The sequence below is a fragment of the Kryptolebias marmoratus genome, linkage group LG21, assembly GCF_001649575.2.
Source record: "Kryptolebias marmoratus isolate JLee-2015 linkage group LG21, ASM164957v2, whole genome shotgun sequence".
NCBI lineage: Eukaryota > Metazoa > Chordata > Actinopteri > Cyprinodontiformes > Rivulidae > Kryptolebias > Kryptolebias marmoratus.
Window position 1 is genome coordinate 3,630,536 of NC_051450.1, and position 14,764 is coordinate 3,645,299.

At 39.5% G+C, this 14,764-nt stretch overlaps 1 protein-coding gene across 16 annotated transcripts in view; it reads left to right on the plus strand.

Moving 5' to 3' along the window:
* The window catches only part of svila (supervillin a), an 83,891-nt gene extending 71,310 nt beyond the window's left edge, over positions 1 to 12,581 (plus strand). For all 16 annotated transcript variants that reach the window (XM_037973221.1, XM_037973222.1, XM_025002588.2 and 13 more), the window contains 9 exons: positions 1,984 to 2,138; positions 2,241 to 2,346; positions 2,829 to 3,036; positions 3,122 to 3,255; positions 3,381 to 3,536; positions 4,212 to 4,355; positions 4,450 to 4,571; positions 5,047 to 5,202; positions 12,417 to 12,581. In XM_037973221.1, coding sequence (XP_037829149.1) covers positions 1,984 to 2,138; positions 2,241 to 2,346; positions 2,829 to 3,036; positions 3,122 to 3,255; positions 3,381 to 3,536; positions 4,212 to 4,355; positions 4,450 to 4,571; positions 5,047 to 5,202; positions 12,417 to 12,503 — 1,268 coding nt within the window. In that variant the 3' untranslated portion in view covers positions 12,504 to 12,581. The remainder of the gene's footprint in view (positions 1 to 1,983; positions 2,139 to 2,240; positions 2,347 to 2,828; positions 3,037 to 3,121; positions 3,256 to 3,380; positions 3,537 to 4,211; positions 4,356 to 4,449; positions 4,572 to 5,046; positions 5,203 to 12,416) is intronic.
* The last annotated feature ends 2,183 nt before the right edge of the window (positions 12,582 to 14,764 follow it).

The following is a 14,764-nucleotide window of genomic DNA, read 5'->3' on the forward strand; positions in this document are numbered from 1 at the left end:
TTATTCCATCAATGGATTTTTTCTTCCCTGATGGCACGGGCATATTCCAAGATGACAATGCCAGGATTCATCGGGCTTTAATTGTGAAAGAGTGGTTCAGGGAGTGAGAGACATCATTTTCACACATGGATTGGCACCACAGAGTCCAGACCTTAACCCCATTGAGAATCTTTGGGATGTGCTGGAGAAGGTCAGACTCTACCATCATCAATGAAAGATCTTGGTGAAAAATTAATGCAACACTGGATGGAAATAAATCTTGTGACGTTGCAGAAGCTTATTGAAATAATGCCACAGTGAATGTGTGCCGTAATCAAAGCTAAAGGCGGTCCAATGAAATATTAGTGTGTAACCCTTTTTTTTTTTTGGTGGTGACTTTTTTGGGGCCAGGCAGTGTATAATAAGCTGGAAATGATTATGCTGCAGTTTGAATTTCAACAACAGCAGTATAAAATTTGAAATAAAGAAAACCTGCTATAAATTGACATTATGTTCCTTTTCAGCACAAAGACAACCTTAACAGAAACCACCAACAAAAACCAAGCTCACACAGAGCCTATGGCAGTTGTCCAATACTTAATTCTTCTGCATTAAGGCTTTCAGCTATAATTATTTCAGATTTTTTTTCCCAGTCAGCTTTGCATAACAAAGCACCACACTCCTTGACACAAATCCTAATTACACTGATAATATAAAATCAAACAAGACATTTAATATTGGAAAGTGCATTTTTTTCTGAATGAGTCCTACCTTTTTTAAAAGAGAAGCTCACTCTGTTGACTTTTCTGGGATGCAAAAAGGTTAAAAACCACCTCAAAGATTTGTTAGCTACACTTGCCATTAGCCAGTCCTTTCACTGAAACCAGGTCACAGAAAAACTTTGGTTTTGCTGCTTTTCCTTATTTCAATATCCTTTTAATAGCCCCAACCTCTTCACTTCAGGTTTTTCCCAATAAAAACATGAAGGAAAACGAGTGAGAAACTAAATAATCCACCTTGTTTATGTTTATCTTGCTCACCATCTCACTTACTCAGTCTACCCCAAACCACGCCCACATACACTCGCGCTCGAGGCACGTTATTGTCCATCTACCCTCATTGGCTAAAGCCTGCAGCTTTGGGCTGACCCTGGGCTGAACTCAATTTTCCCAAATGAGCAGCAAATGAAGGGGGTGGGACAAGACAGCTGCCAATCATTCTGTACTACGAAAGACATTAAATGAATGTGACTGTGAAAAGTTAGCCTTTCGGAAAGACTCTGGGATTTTTCTCGAAACTGTTTGGCACCAATTACGTTGTAAATTTCACAAAATATGAAACAATATTTTAAATTTGTTTATTAGGTTTTTTAACATGTTTATTGTAAACACCAGGGAGGGCTTAGCCCTACTAGCCCACTGATACCAGCCGTCCCTGCTTCTAACATGATGCTCTTATTGCCTAAACTGATCCCTGACGAAACACTTTTTGCGCCACAGTGCAACGTTTTGTCTGCTTGGTATAAAGTTGTGGGTTTTCTGCTTGTTTTTTTCAATCATTTTATAAATTAAGTCAGAGGTGCAAATTAATCACAGAGCAAAGCAGAATGGTTTTGTGGTTTGTTTGTTTTTTTCCTCAGTTTGATAATAAAATGGTAATGGTAGGAAGTCATTTAAACTACAAATTAGATAAAGTAAAGTGGAAAATATTGTCCTAAAATAAAATCTACCACCAATAGACTCCAGTGGCTGATGGTTAATATATTTATGTGATTGCCCAACACGAATACCAGATCACATTTTTGATTTACACACACATGCCCAGTTTCATACCACACAGCCAAATGTCTTTAGTTGTTGTCCAGTTTGTTCTGCTGTTACATAAATCAGAATATACAGAAATTGAGTTTAAACTAAGGCTGTTTTTTTTAAAAGCTGCCATGCTGATTTTCTGACACATATAGTATCTGAGATTAATGCAGCTCATGTAAATTTTTGCTATCAGTTGGGAGGAAACAAAACCCAGAGCAGCTAAAGACTGGTGGGGCTGGAAAGGAAAAGTGCTGCTACTTCTTCTGGCAGGGCTGCAACTCTACAGTCAGTGAGAAAGGAACGTCGGCGCTCATGACGGTGGAGCTTGATGAGGAGCGAGGAGCGCAGGTACACATGACTGTGTAAACATTAATGCAATAATTTATGTGTTTATATGTGAGAGCATAACGGTATAAGCTTCTTCCTGTGTTTATCTCCATATTCGTCCAGGTTCAGGTCCAGCAGGGGAAGGAGCCTCCGTGTTTCCTGCAGTGTTTCAAAGGAGGGATGATTGTCCACTCAGGGAAAAGAGAAGAGGAAGAAGAAAACTCCCAAAGTAAGCCTCCTTCACATAGTTATCCCCCACCGCTGAAGGGGAAAAAAACCATAATGATTCTGCCTGTCTGTATGTGTTCATTTGTCTTTCTGGATGTATATCTGCAACTGGTTAACGTTCGGAGTCAATTTGTTTCAAGACGGCCGCCACAGCCACCTGACCTTAAAAATAATACAAAAATGTCTATAACTCAGTCACTTTTACAGATATTGACCTGGAATTTGCTGTGGTAGTAGCTGAGAGTCATCCTCAGTTCATACTCTGAAAGAGATCTCTCACGATATCCATGAGACTGCACACAACCTGATTTTCAAGGTTTGACCAAAACGGCTCCAACATAATCTGACCGTAGGCTGAAACTCTTGCATCTAAGACAGAGGGCGACATGCAGTTCTTCAAGGAATGCTAGGCTTTTAATGCAAAGAAGTTATCAACCAATTCAACTATACTGGAAATAAAAAGTCTGCTTTTCTTCCTGCCAGATGATTGGCGTCTGTACTGTGTGCGAGGGGAGCATGAGGTGGAGGGCCACCTGCTGGAGGTGGTCTGCCACTGCAGCAGTCTGCGCTCCAGAGTCTCCATGGTGCTGCTCGGTGTTAGCCAGGCTCTGATCTACCTGTGGCATGGCTGTAAATCCCAAACACACACATGGGAGGTGGCACGCACCACTGCCAATAAGCTTAAAGAACGGTGAGTGAAAATGTTGTCACTGAAAAAGCTTTCAGAAGCTGAAACAGGCCATGTTGTGTATGTTGTTGTTTGTGCTATTTTGCAGCCGTCCTCTGGAAACAGGCCTCCACAGCAGCAGCAAGGTGACCATTCAGGAATGTGATGAGGGAGCCGAGCCAGCGGGATTCTGGGAAGCCCTCGGCAGAAGGGACAGGAAAGCATATGACTGCATGCTGCAAGGTGAGTCAACATAAACTTCTACTTGTAAAAATAACTCAAAGTGCTCAGAAGGTTTTATTTCCTATGCTTTAAAAGTGAAGCACACAAAGTACAGAGCTGAAGTTTAATGTGAACATGACTTTCAGATCCTGGCAGGTTTAACTTCACGCCTCGTCTGTACCAGCTGAGCAGCACCTCGGGAGAGTTTACAGCTGTGGAGTGTCTTTACCCCGCCAGAGACCCAAACAAGGTCAACTCCATGCCCTTCCTGCAGGAAGACCTGTATGGAGCCTCCAAGCCAGGTACACACACACACACACACACACTCTGACTTTCTCAATAGACAGACTATTTGTTTAAATCCACTTGTTTTTACACCCTCAAATGATTGATTCAATTAAATCAAAGAAAACAAGGATTTTTATCTGCATTCTTGTTTAACATTCCACTTTGATTATTAAAATCCTGACCAAACAGACATTTTTTTAGAAGGATTTTCATTAAAACCTTAAGCCAAAAGAACAAAACAAACAAAAAAACCCATCTTCAGAATAATACCAAGGATGGTTGTTTAACTATCTTTAATCAGTTGGCTGCTGAGGTGAAATTTTATTTTTAACATCAGGAGGTTTTTTTCTCGTTTTGTGAGGGGCCACATCAGTTCAGCAAGAGGTCCTACAGCTTGGCTCAGAACGGACTGTGTTCAGACTACCAAACTTCTGCGAATAAAAAAGGTTAAAGTAGTTCAGATTTGTATTTGGTGCTTTCCAAGTGTAATCCAAACGCCAAGAACTGTTTTTAATAACAGAGCTGAACAACCTCCGAAAAGTCACTTAGTTCAAGAGTTATTTTCTGCACAACAATCTGAATTTTCAAACCTGAAACCAGTGTCTAGTCATCAGAAACTTGAGATTGTTAAAGTCTTGCAAAAGACCATTTTATTATCATAAACACATGTTGATTTCTCCCACGATCAGCTCTGTTCTTGGTGGACAACCATCATGAGGTGTACCTGTGGCAGGGTTGGTGGCCTCTGGACAGAGAGAGCACAGGCTCGGCCCCAATCCGCTGGGACTCGGACAGAAAGTGTGCCATGGAGACAGTGCTGCGATACTGCAGAGGTATGACACATGTCAGTTTTCTGATGGGTTTATATGGAACATTTATAACAGATTTCTTTGAGGTGCTGTTGTCAACAGAGCTTTGTTTCCCCAGAAAAGAACGAGAAGAAACCTCCCAAAGCGTATCTGATCCATGCAGGTTTGGAGCCCCTCACCTTCACCAACATGTTCCCCTGCTGGGAGCACAGAGAGGACATCGCAGAGATCACTGAGAGGGTGTGTAGCCTAATGATTTCACCTGTCGGTATCAGTCTCAGGGACAACATGAAGCCATCAGTCCTAACACACTGCACCAAAAACACATTCCTAAGTTAAAGATGATTGGCATGACTTGCTGCCTTTCATTTCAGAGATTTAAACTAAGTTCATCTTGAGATGTTGAGAAATTGTTGACTTGTAGCCATTTTCTTTTCCATTAACAGTTCTTTGTTACTGTATTAAGTGTGATGTACTGCTACCAAAAGTCGTGGCAGACTATTTTCAATATTCTGATGTAAATTGTATGAGTTTTTCTAAATCCACAGAAGTAGCAGCAAATTGAAAATTTTAATGAAAACGAAGAATAAATTCACTGAGTAATAAGACAGCTCCCATGTCTAATGCATTGACACTCTTATTAATAAAAATGAGCCCAGCTAGGAGCCATCATCAAGCCTGTGCTCGTGTGTGAAATGTGTCTTTGTGTTTTTAGGAGGCTGAGGTGTGCAATCAGATAATCCTGGTGGAGGACATGTTGGCCCGTCTGTGTAAGACCACATACCCGCTGCAGGAGCTTCTCACCCGCCCGCTGCCTGAAGGAGTCGACCCTCTCCGTCTAGAAATTTACCTGTCCGATCAAGACTTTGAGGTGATGAGATATTTTGCTAACATACCTTGTTGGCAAAGTTGTAGTTACTTCCCACAGCTGTTAAACAGAAGTCATCTTTGCACATTGGAATTTTTTTTAAATGAAGTGAAAATGAGTCACTGAGTGCAGCAGTGATGTTGGTTAACCTGACTTCTGTAACTATTTATTATTTCTGTCCTGCACACCCTCCTTTTCATGTCAGCTCTCCATCCGCTTGTCTTTTTAAACTCAATTTCCCTCCTTCCACCCTGCAGGGTGTAGGGCAGGAGTGGGCAATCCTGGTCCTCAGGGCCACCTTCCTGCAGGTTTTCCTTGTTCCTCTGCTCCAACACACCTGATCTGAATCAATGGGTGATTAACAGGCTTCTGCAGACATGAAGAGGTGATTTAACCATGAATCAGGTGTGTTGGAGCAGGGAAACAAGAAAACATGCAGGATAGTGGCCCTGAGGACCAGGATTGCCCAACCCTGGTGTAGGGGCTTATGGGAAGTTGAGTGGACTGGTTTCAGCATGGACCACTCGGACTCGCTACAATCTCTTTATCTTCATAAATAAAACTCCACTCTCTATTTTCTAACTCTGTATCACTTTTAACAAATGTTTGTATTCATTCTGCATGTTCACAACTTTTTAGGCGAAATTTTGGGAATGTGAAGTAGGATTGGGTGATTGGAAAAATACACTGCTCAAAAAAATAAAGGGAACACTCAAATAACATCCTAGATCTGAATGAATGAAATATTCTCATTGAATACTTTGTTCTGTACAAAGTTGAATGTGCTGACAACGAAAACACACAAAAATCATCAATGGAAATCAAATTTATTAACCAATAGAGGCTTGGATTTGGAGTCACACACAAAATTAAAGTGGAAAAACACACTACAGGCTGATCCAATTTTCATGTAATGTCCTTAAAACACGTCACAATGAGGCTCAGTGTTGTGTGTGGCCTCCATGTGCCTGTATGACCTCCCTACAATGCCTGGGCGTGCTCCTGATGAGGTGGAGGATGGTCTCCTGAGGGATCTCCTCCCAGACCTGGACTAAAGCCTCCGCCAACTCCTGGACAGTCTGTGGTGCAACGTGACGTTGGTGGATGGAGCGAGACATGATGTCCCAGATGTGCTCAATCAGATTCAGGTCTGGAGAACGAGCGGGCCAGTCCATAGCTGCAATGCCTTCATCTTGTAGGAACTGCTGACACACTTCAGCCACACGAGGACTAGCATTGTCCTGTATGAGGAGGAACCCAGGGCCAACCGCACCGGCATATGGTCTCACAGGGGGTCTGAGGATCTCATCTCAGTACCTAATGGCAGTCATGCTACCTCTGGTGAGCACATGGAGGGCTGTGTGGCCCTCCAAAGAAATGCCACCCCACACCATTACTGACCCACTGCCAAACCGGTCATGCTGAAGGATGTTGCAGGCAGCAGATGTCTCTCCACGGCGTCTCCAGACTCTGTCACGTCTGTCACATGTGCTCAGTGTGAACCTGCTTTCATCTGTGAAGAGCACAGGGCGCCAGTGGCGAATCTGCCAATCCTGGTGTTCTCTGGGAAATGCCAAGCATCCTGCACGGAGTTGGGCTGTGAACACAACACCCATCTGTGGACTTCAGGCCCTCATACCATCCTCATGGAGTCAGTTTCTAACCGTTTGTGCAGACACATGCACATTTGTGGCCTGCTGGAGGTCATTCTGCAGGGCTCTGGCAGTGCTCCTCCTGATCCTCCTTGCACAAAGGTGGAGGTAGCGGTCCTGCTGCTGGGTTGTTGCCCTCCTACGGCCTCCTCCACGTCTCCTGGTTTACTGGCCTGTCTCCTGGTAGAGTCTCCTGGTAGCGCCTCCAGCCTCTGGACACTACGTTGACAGACACAGCAAACCTTCTTGCCACAGCTCGCATTGATGTGCCATCATCACACTCATGCTACCACGAGTATGAAAGCACCACCAACATTCAAAAGTGACCAAAACATCAGCCAGAAAGCATAGGTACTGAGAAGTGGTCTGTGGTCCCCACCTGCAGAACCACTCCTTTATTGAGTGTATCTTGCTAATTGCCAATAATTTCCACCTGTTGTCTATTCCATTTGCACAACAACATGTGAAATTGACTGCCAAACAGTGTTGCTTCATGAGTGGACAGTTTGATTTAACAGAAGATTGATCTACTTGGAGTTATATTGTGTTGTTTAAGTGTTCCCTTTATTTTTTTGAGCAGTGTATATTGACCATCAACGATTAGTCCATCGGGAGTGTTTTTGTTTGTATACTTGTTTGATTGTTTTCACCCACCCACCCTGTGGTGTGTGTGAGTTAATCAGCTCTGTAACACGTTGCTGAGGATTTCACAATCAACAAGCTGTTAAACACAAACTGACCAAAGACAAGCCAATAAACTTTTTTTTTTTTTTTTTATAAAACAAACAGTATTCAGGTGCTCTAGTCTATGGTGAAGACTGAAGCCACAGCAGCTAGCACTTGTTTGAAGTTAAATTTATTTATATAGCACTTTTCCGCAACACTGCGACTCAAAGTGCTTTACAACAGAAACAACAATCAGGTACAGAATCAAGTACAGATAAAAACATCATATCAAACATCATATAAACATCATCAAATATAGAGATACAGAAAACATCAATCTTGAATAATCTAAACGAAATATAACATAATCTAAATAAAATCATGAAACTAAACATATCTAAACATGAGCTAAGACAGTCAAAATAGTAGCTAAAATAATCTAAATGAAATCATGATAAAGTTAAAGCTGAACTTAACAACAATTAGGAATCTAACGATATCTAAAGTATGAGCTAAGATAAATTAACTAAACTAAATGTACAAGAAGGCTAAATAAGCTAACATAAACTTAAACATGATGCTAAACTAAAGGTACCAAGAGACTAACTAACTAACTAACAGTACTAAAGGCCCACGAAACAGCCAACATAAAAAATGCTAGGATAAACATGATGATGCTAAACTAAAGGTACTAACAGTACTCTCTCATGTAGCCCTCATGCCAGCAGACTAGAACTCGCAGATTTGCGACCCAATAATTGTGTAAAAAGCCTAGTCCCCCATTCTCCCTCTATTTATATAAATGAGCCTTTGATATTCTATGAGTCTTGTAACTCCAAGTAAAAGGCATTATAATTAATTCTAACTTTCTGAAAATTCCTTTGTTAAAAAGATAGGGAGATTTTGAAAAAGATTTTAAAAAAAATCTTGGCAGAGAGACCATTTTAATTGCTTTTACGTGACCTATCATAGAGGGGTAGAGTGCGCCATTTGTCTGTCTTCTTTCAAGTTTTTGACTTTTACAAGGACGTTTTTTTTTTTAAATTAATTTAGGATCTTTTGGAAGAATTACTCTCAGATATTTAAGTTTATCTGTAATTTTGAAAAGGAAATGATTTATAAAATCAGCATTAATATTATCACCTAAGAGCATTAATTCACTTTTTTGCCAATTTATTGTGTAGCCCAAAATTTCACCAAAAGACTTGATCATATCCTAACAGAATGGGGAGTGACTGTTCAGGTTGAGAAAAGAAAATGGCTACATCTACAGCAAGAGATGATGGTCCACATCACCTAAATGGATTGGCCTCTCAGCTAGAGGCTCAATTGCAACTGCAAATAGTAACGGGCTAAGTGAAGTGAAGTGAAATTTATTTATATAGCACTTTTCAGCAACAAGGCGACTCAAAGTGCTTTACAACACAAGAACAAAATTACAGACAAAGTTACAGACAAAATACAAGAGAGAAAACTAAACTAAACAACAATTAGGCTTACAATATCCAAAATATGAACTAAACCGATAGAAATAAAAACATCAATGCAGTATAATAGTAAGAGGTGCCAAAAAAGGCCTGATAACAGCCAATATGAATATGGTAATGACAATAATAATAATAAACTAAGAGTTACCAAAAGAAGGCCCACTAACAGCCAATATGATATGATAATACTATGGAGGTCAAAGTTACAGAATCAAACACAGAGATAATCTAAATAAGCCAAGATCTACACCATGATAACGCTAATTAAGGTACAAGGTACAAGATAACTAAGCTAGAACATGACAATGCTAACTAAGGTACAGGATAACTAAACTACTAAAACATGATATCACTAAACAAAGGCACGAAGAATCTAGCTAACAGTGCCAATGCTAAGATAATTAAATTGATAGAAATAAAAACATCAATGTGGTATAATACTAAGAGGTACCAAAGAAAAAGGCCCGCTAACAGCCAATATGAATATGATAATGACAAAAAAATAATAATCTAAGAGGTACCAAAAGAAGGCCTGCTAACAGCCAACATGATATAATAACTAATTGTACAGACTAACGGTACCGAACTATCTAAAAGTACCCAGGATCGCAATCCAGTCAAAGTAAGAATGACTAACTAAGATAATGAAAGAGGGAGGGAGGGGGAGGGAAAAAAAAAAAAAGCAGGTATGAGAATGTGTGTTTGTGTTTCCAGACGGTAGGAAGGCAGTGTAATACATTTGTGTGTGTGTGTGTTTGCAGAGAATTCCATGAATGTTCACAGGCAAAGGAGGGGCGAAGACCTTCTGTTGACATAAATTCCAGGGAGAATTGATAAGACTTTGGCCTTCAAGGCCACATCGGGAAGCCAAATGTAGATTATTTTTTTATTTATTTATTTCGAACAGACAGTAAAAACAATCAAAAAAAGAAAAGAAAAGAAAAATACAATGAAACAAACTTAAGAAATAAAATGTAAAACAAATTATTCTGCCCATGTGACATGCAAATTTTAACAGAGTTGTTTTGGAACAGGCTGACTTTGTTTTGAGTCTGCCTTGAAGTCTTTGCTGGTACATTCTCGAATCCAAATAGCCGAATTTTAGGTCCAATTTGTTGTTCTGAAACGAGCAGCTTCTCCAAGATTTTAACCTTTTCCATATTCTGAGTCCAGAAATTGCATTTAGTCCAGAGGCTTTGATGATGGAATATCAGCCAGTTCTGAGTAGTTTGCAATTTCGCTCCTGTTTACAGTCTGAGTGCTGGTCGATCCGTGAACCCATCAACGAATTTGACGATAATCCAGGTAACTGCCTGGTCCAAACAGCAGAAATCCTGTTATCAAAAACCCAAATATAAAAGGAACCTCCACGTCGGTAGGTACACAGTCTTCCACTCCTGCCAGGAATCCACTGTATATCCAGCGAGACATATCCTGAGACTGGACTCTCCTTCACCCAGTCGAGATCAATTCAATTGCGTTGAGAAACCAGCTGATCAGATCCATATTCCTTAAATTTCGGAAAATATGTAAAAAGAGACTTTGAAAAAGAAAGCAGAGGGGGGGCATGAGGAGACAGAGAGAAAAATACGTCCGCCTTCCACCAGGGCAAAAAAAAACCGGACAACCTCGACACGTCCCTCGATTTGACAAAAATGGGGTTGATCTATTTTCATTGATTAATAAACAAGAAGTGGGTGGGGAGTATAAAATTTTGATCAATGAAAAAAATTGGTTCCAAAATCAAATTCCTCTAATAGTTTCAACATATATGGCCATTCTAGCTGATGAAAAGCTTTTTCTGCATCCAGACACAGATCTTCCACTTCCTCCTTTTTATCATAATTATGGTAGATTATCTTTATTAGACTTCTAACATTAAAGAAGGAAAATCTACTTGGAATAAATCCTGTCTGGTCATTGTGAATAATAGTAGAGACGTTTATTTAACTCACTTGTTAGCAGTTTTGTTAGAATTTTCATATCAGTATTTAACAGCGCAGTAGGTCGGAATGAAGAGGGCTCAGTTTCGTCTCAACCCTCTTTTAATATTAATGAAATGTTTGCTTCATATAGCGAGTCATTTCATACTGAAAAACTCCCTGAGTGGCTATACATTTTGAGCAAAAGGAGCTAATATCTCATAAATCTTTGTATAACTATGCCATGACCATCTGGCTCCGGAACTTTTACCATTTGGAAATGGATTATGAGCATTAATAATCTCCTGAATGGTGATGTCAGCTTCCATCGTCTCTCTTGCTGCTTCACTCAGTTTAAGATCATCTAGTTGAGCTATCCAATTAGAAACATTCCCCTTAGCTTTTGACGTGTACAATTGTTGGTAATATTCCTTAAATAATTCATTAATAGCTTTTGGATCAGTAACCAATTGTCCTGATTTGGATTTAATTTGATGTATGGCTCTACTGGCTTGAAGCCCTCCAAGTTGTCGGGCAAGTAAATTCTAGGGTTTGTCCCCCATCTCGAAATAAATTTGTTTCAATTGAAACAATTTGGCCTTCACTTGGTCCATTAAAATACAATTATATTCATTTTTCAGTTTGAGGATGTTTTGTAATATTAGTTCATTAGAATTTAATTTATAGGTGGATTCCAATTGAGTCAACTCATTTTTAATTTCCATAAGTCTTTTTCCTTTTTCTTTTTTAGCTGCTGATTCAAAAGCAATATGTCCCCTAATTACGACCTTAAAGGTTTCCCACAGTGTTGAATCTGTCACTTCTGCATTATTATTCATTTCCACAAATTCGGCTATCTTTGACAAGATAAACTGAATAAATTTTAAGTCAGGCAACAGGGTTGGATGAAAACGCCAAATAAACTGCTGTTGCCTTCAGGTCATATCAAGAGCAAGCGTAACTGGTGAGGGATCAGAACTTAAAATATTATGATATGAAGAATAAGATGCATTTAATATTAAATTTGAATCTAATAAGAAATAATCAATTTGAGAATATGATGAATGTCTTGAGGATAAAAAAAAGAGTAATCTCTGTTTTTAGGAGGTTGGAGACGCCGTATATCTGTTAAGTTTAGTGTGGAGATAAAATTTTGAATAACCTTAGAGGCAGCCGACAGGGACTTTGTTTTCTTCACCACAAACAGCTGACTTCTACAGTCCAAAGAACTGGTCTTATCAGGTCTGCCCCACCAAATGACACCTGCACAAATATATTTGACATTTGTTGATTGGACTGACAATGGATAATTAAAAGATTTGTGGAGCTTTTCTTCCTCTGGTTTTGACTGCGTGTTGAAGTCCTCGATGCATGAGTTGTGCTCTCTGTTGTTTCTCATTCACCTTGAAGGCGTCAGGACTAATCGATTGGGTTGACACTGTAGACTGTTATGTGACCTGTGCCTGATCTTGGTTGTGTTGTTCTCACAGAAAGCCCTGGAGATGAGCAGAGAAGAATATGGTGCCTTGCCCGGGTGGAAGCAGGTGAACCTAAAGAAAGCCAAAGGACTTTTCTGAAAACTACAGCAGGATTTTGTTTAGGTTCCTCTTTTGCTTAGATTTGCACACAGCAGAGACTCAGGAGCAGCAACTCCAGGGTTGAACCTTTACTGAAGGGATGAACAATGGATTAAAGAGCCACAGCTGTGTGGAGGAGAGGTGTGCCAGCCTTTCAGACTTCATTCTCTGTTGGTACCTGTGGATGCAAACATCTGTTTTTAATTGTATTCATAGTTCTCCTTTAAACTAACCCTTCTAATGTATGTTCATACGTACCGTAAGCAGCACAGCCTGTGGCCTTATATTGCAGCAGGCCTGTCAGCCTGTTGATCACACTCCACTTCTGACTCTGGTTCCTGTCAAGTTTATGTATGTTTGAGCATTGCAAATAATTTATTTATATGTAATCTACAAAACAGTTTAAAAAGTCTGATATTAAGAAATTTAATAAACAAAATGTATAATTGCTGCAGCAATGTGTGCTGCATGTTGATCATTTGCTGGACATTGACAGTGTCTCTGCTGTACAGATTTCTTTTTACTAATCAAATGAAGCAGCTTTGAATGCAACATTATCAAAAGTCTAAAAGGTTTGAATTAAGGTGCAGGCAGTGTGAAGATGAAGTGACTTCAGTGTGTAGTGCCTTGCTTTGTGTACAGTTTGTATAAGGGTTTAAGTCTGCATTTTCANAACCCTTCTAATGTATGTTCATACGTACCGTAAGCAGCACAGCCTGTGGCCTTATATTGCAGCAGGCCTGTCAGCCTGTTGATCACACTCCACTTCTGACTCTGGTTCCTGTCAAGTTTATGTATGTTTGAGCATTGCAAATAATTTATTTATATGTAATCTACAAAACAGTTTAAAAAGTCTGATATTAAGAAATTTAATAAACAAAATGTATAATTGCTGCAGCAATGTGTGCTGCATGTTGATCATTTGCTGGACATTGACAGTGTCTCTGCTGTACAGATTTCTTTTTACTAATCAAATGAAGCAGCTTTGAATGCAACATTATCAAAAGTCTAAAAGGTTTGAATTAAGGTGCAGGCAGTGTGAAGATGAAGTGACTTCAGTGTGTAGTGCCTTGCTTTGTGTACAGTTTGTATAAGGGTTTAAGTCTGCATTTTCAAGATATTTTGTCATAATGAAATATTAGAGAAATAAACAGTACAAGTTTATCTGTGCCTTTTTACCTTGTTATTTCACATCTTCATGGTCCTCTTACACTCAGTCTTAATAAGTATTGAACATGTAAACATTTTTTCAATGATGCTCACTGGATCTGTCAGATTAGAAATGTTTGTCACCAATGCCATCAGTATGTTTAGCAACAATCAGGTTGGAAAGGTCTTAGTTTTTCTTTTACCTATCACGAGAAGCTTCTTATGTGATAACTTGTTAATGCAAACCTTTTTATTGGATATCACTGAGGGCTGAAATTAGCTCATATTAATTTGCACAGGTTTACATACTGACAGACTTCTTGACTTTCCATGCCTTTTTACACATTTTTTCTGTTGTTTTCACTTTCTTACACACATCTTAATTTGTGGTCTTATTTATTTTACTTTTGTATGTGGAGAAGACTTGGCTTGTTACCAACATCTGGTGTAAATTTCATGTAGATTGTCCCATTAGAAATGTATTCACTGCAAAATTGTTCTAATACTTATATCACTTTTCAAACTTATGGAGTTGATGGTTGTACATTTACTTATCAACCGCTAGATGGTAGTGTGAAACTATATTTTCTTTATTGGAGAAATTAATTACCAAGAGTATAAGCTATAATTCTGATTGTACAATTTTATTTACTTTGGTAAACTGATGAATAATGGTGTGAATGCTTTTAATTGTTTTCCTGTTTCTTTTTATTATCTATTGTTACTTTAACTACTCCGTACGTTTTTCAGCATCTAACTCATTCCACAATTTTTGACCTATTTCAACCGTTCATATATCAAAACGTTCAGCTCATTAACGGCATTCCAGCTACGACTTTTGGTATTGGTGCAATTTCGGCTGTTTCAGATATTTAGCTTTTTCAGGCATTTTTTTTTCTCATTGAAAATGAATGGTTCCGGCAGTCCAAGCGGCATGTAGCTTGGGTGGTCACTAAGGCAAAAACTCGGGCATGGGAGGAGTTTGGAGAGGCCATGGAGAAAGACTTCCGTACGGCTTTGAGGCGATTCTGGTCCACCATACGGCGTCTCAGGAGGGGAAAGCAGTGCAGCACCAACACTGTTTATAGTGAGGGTGGTGTGCTTCTGACCTC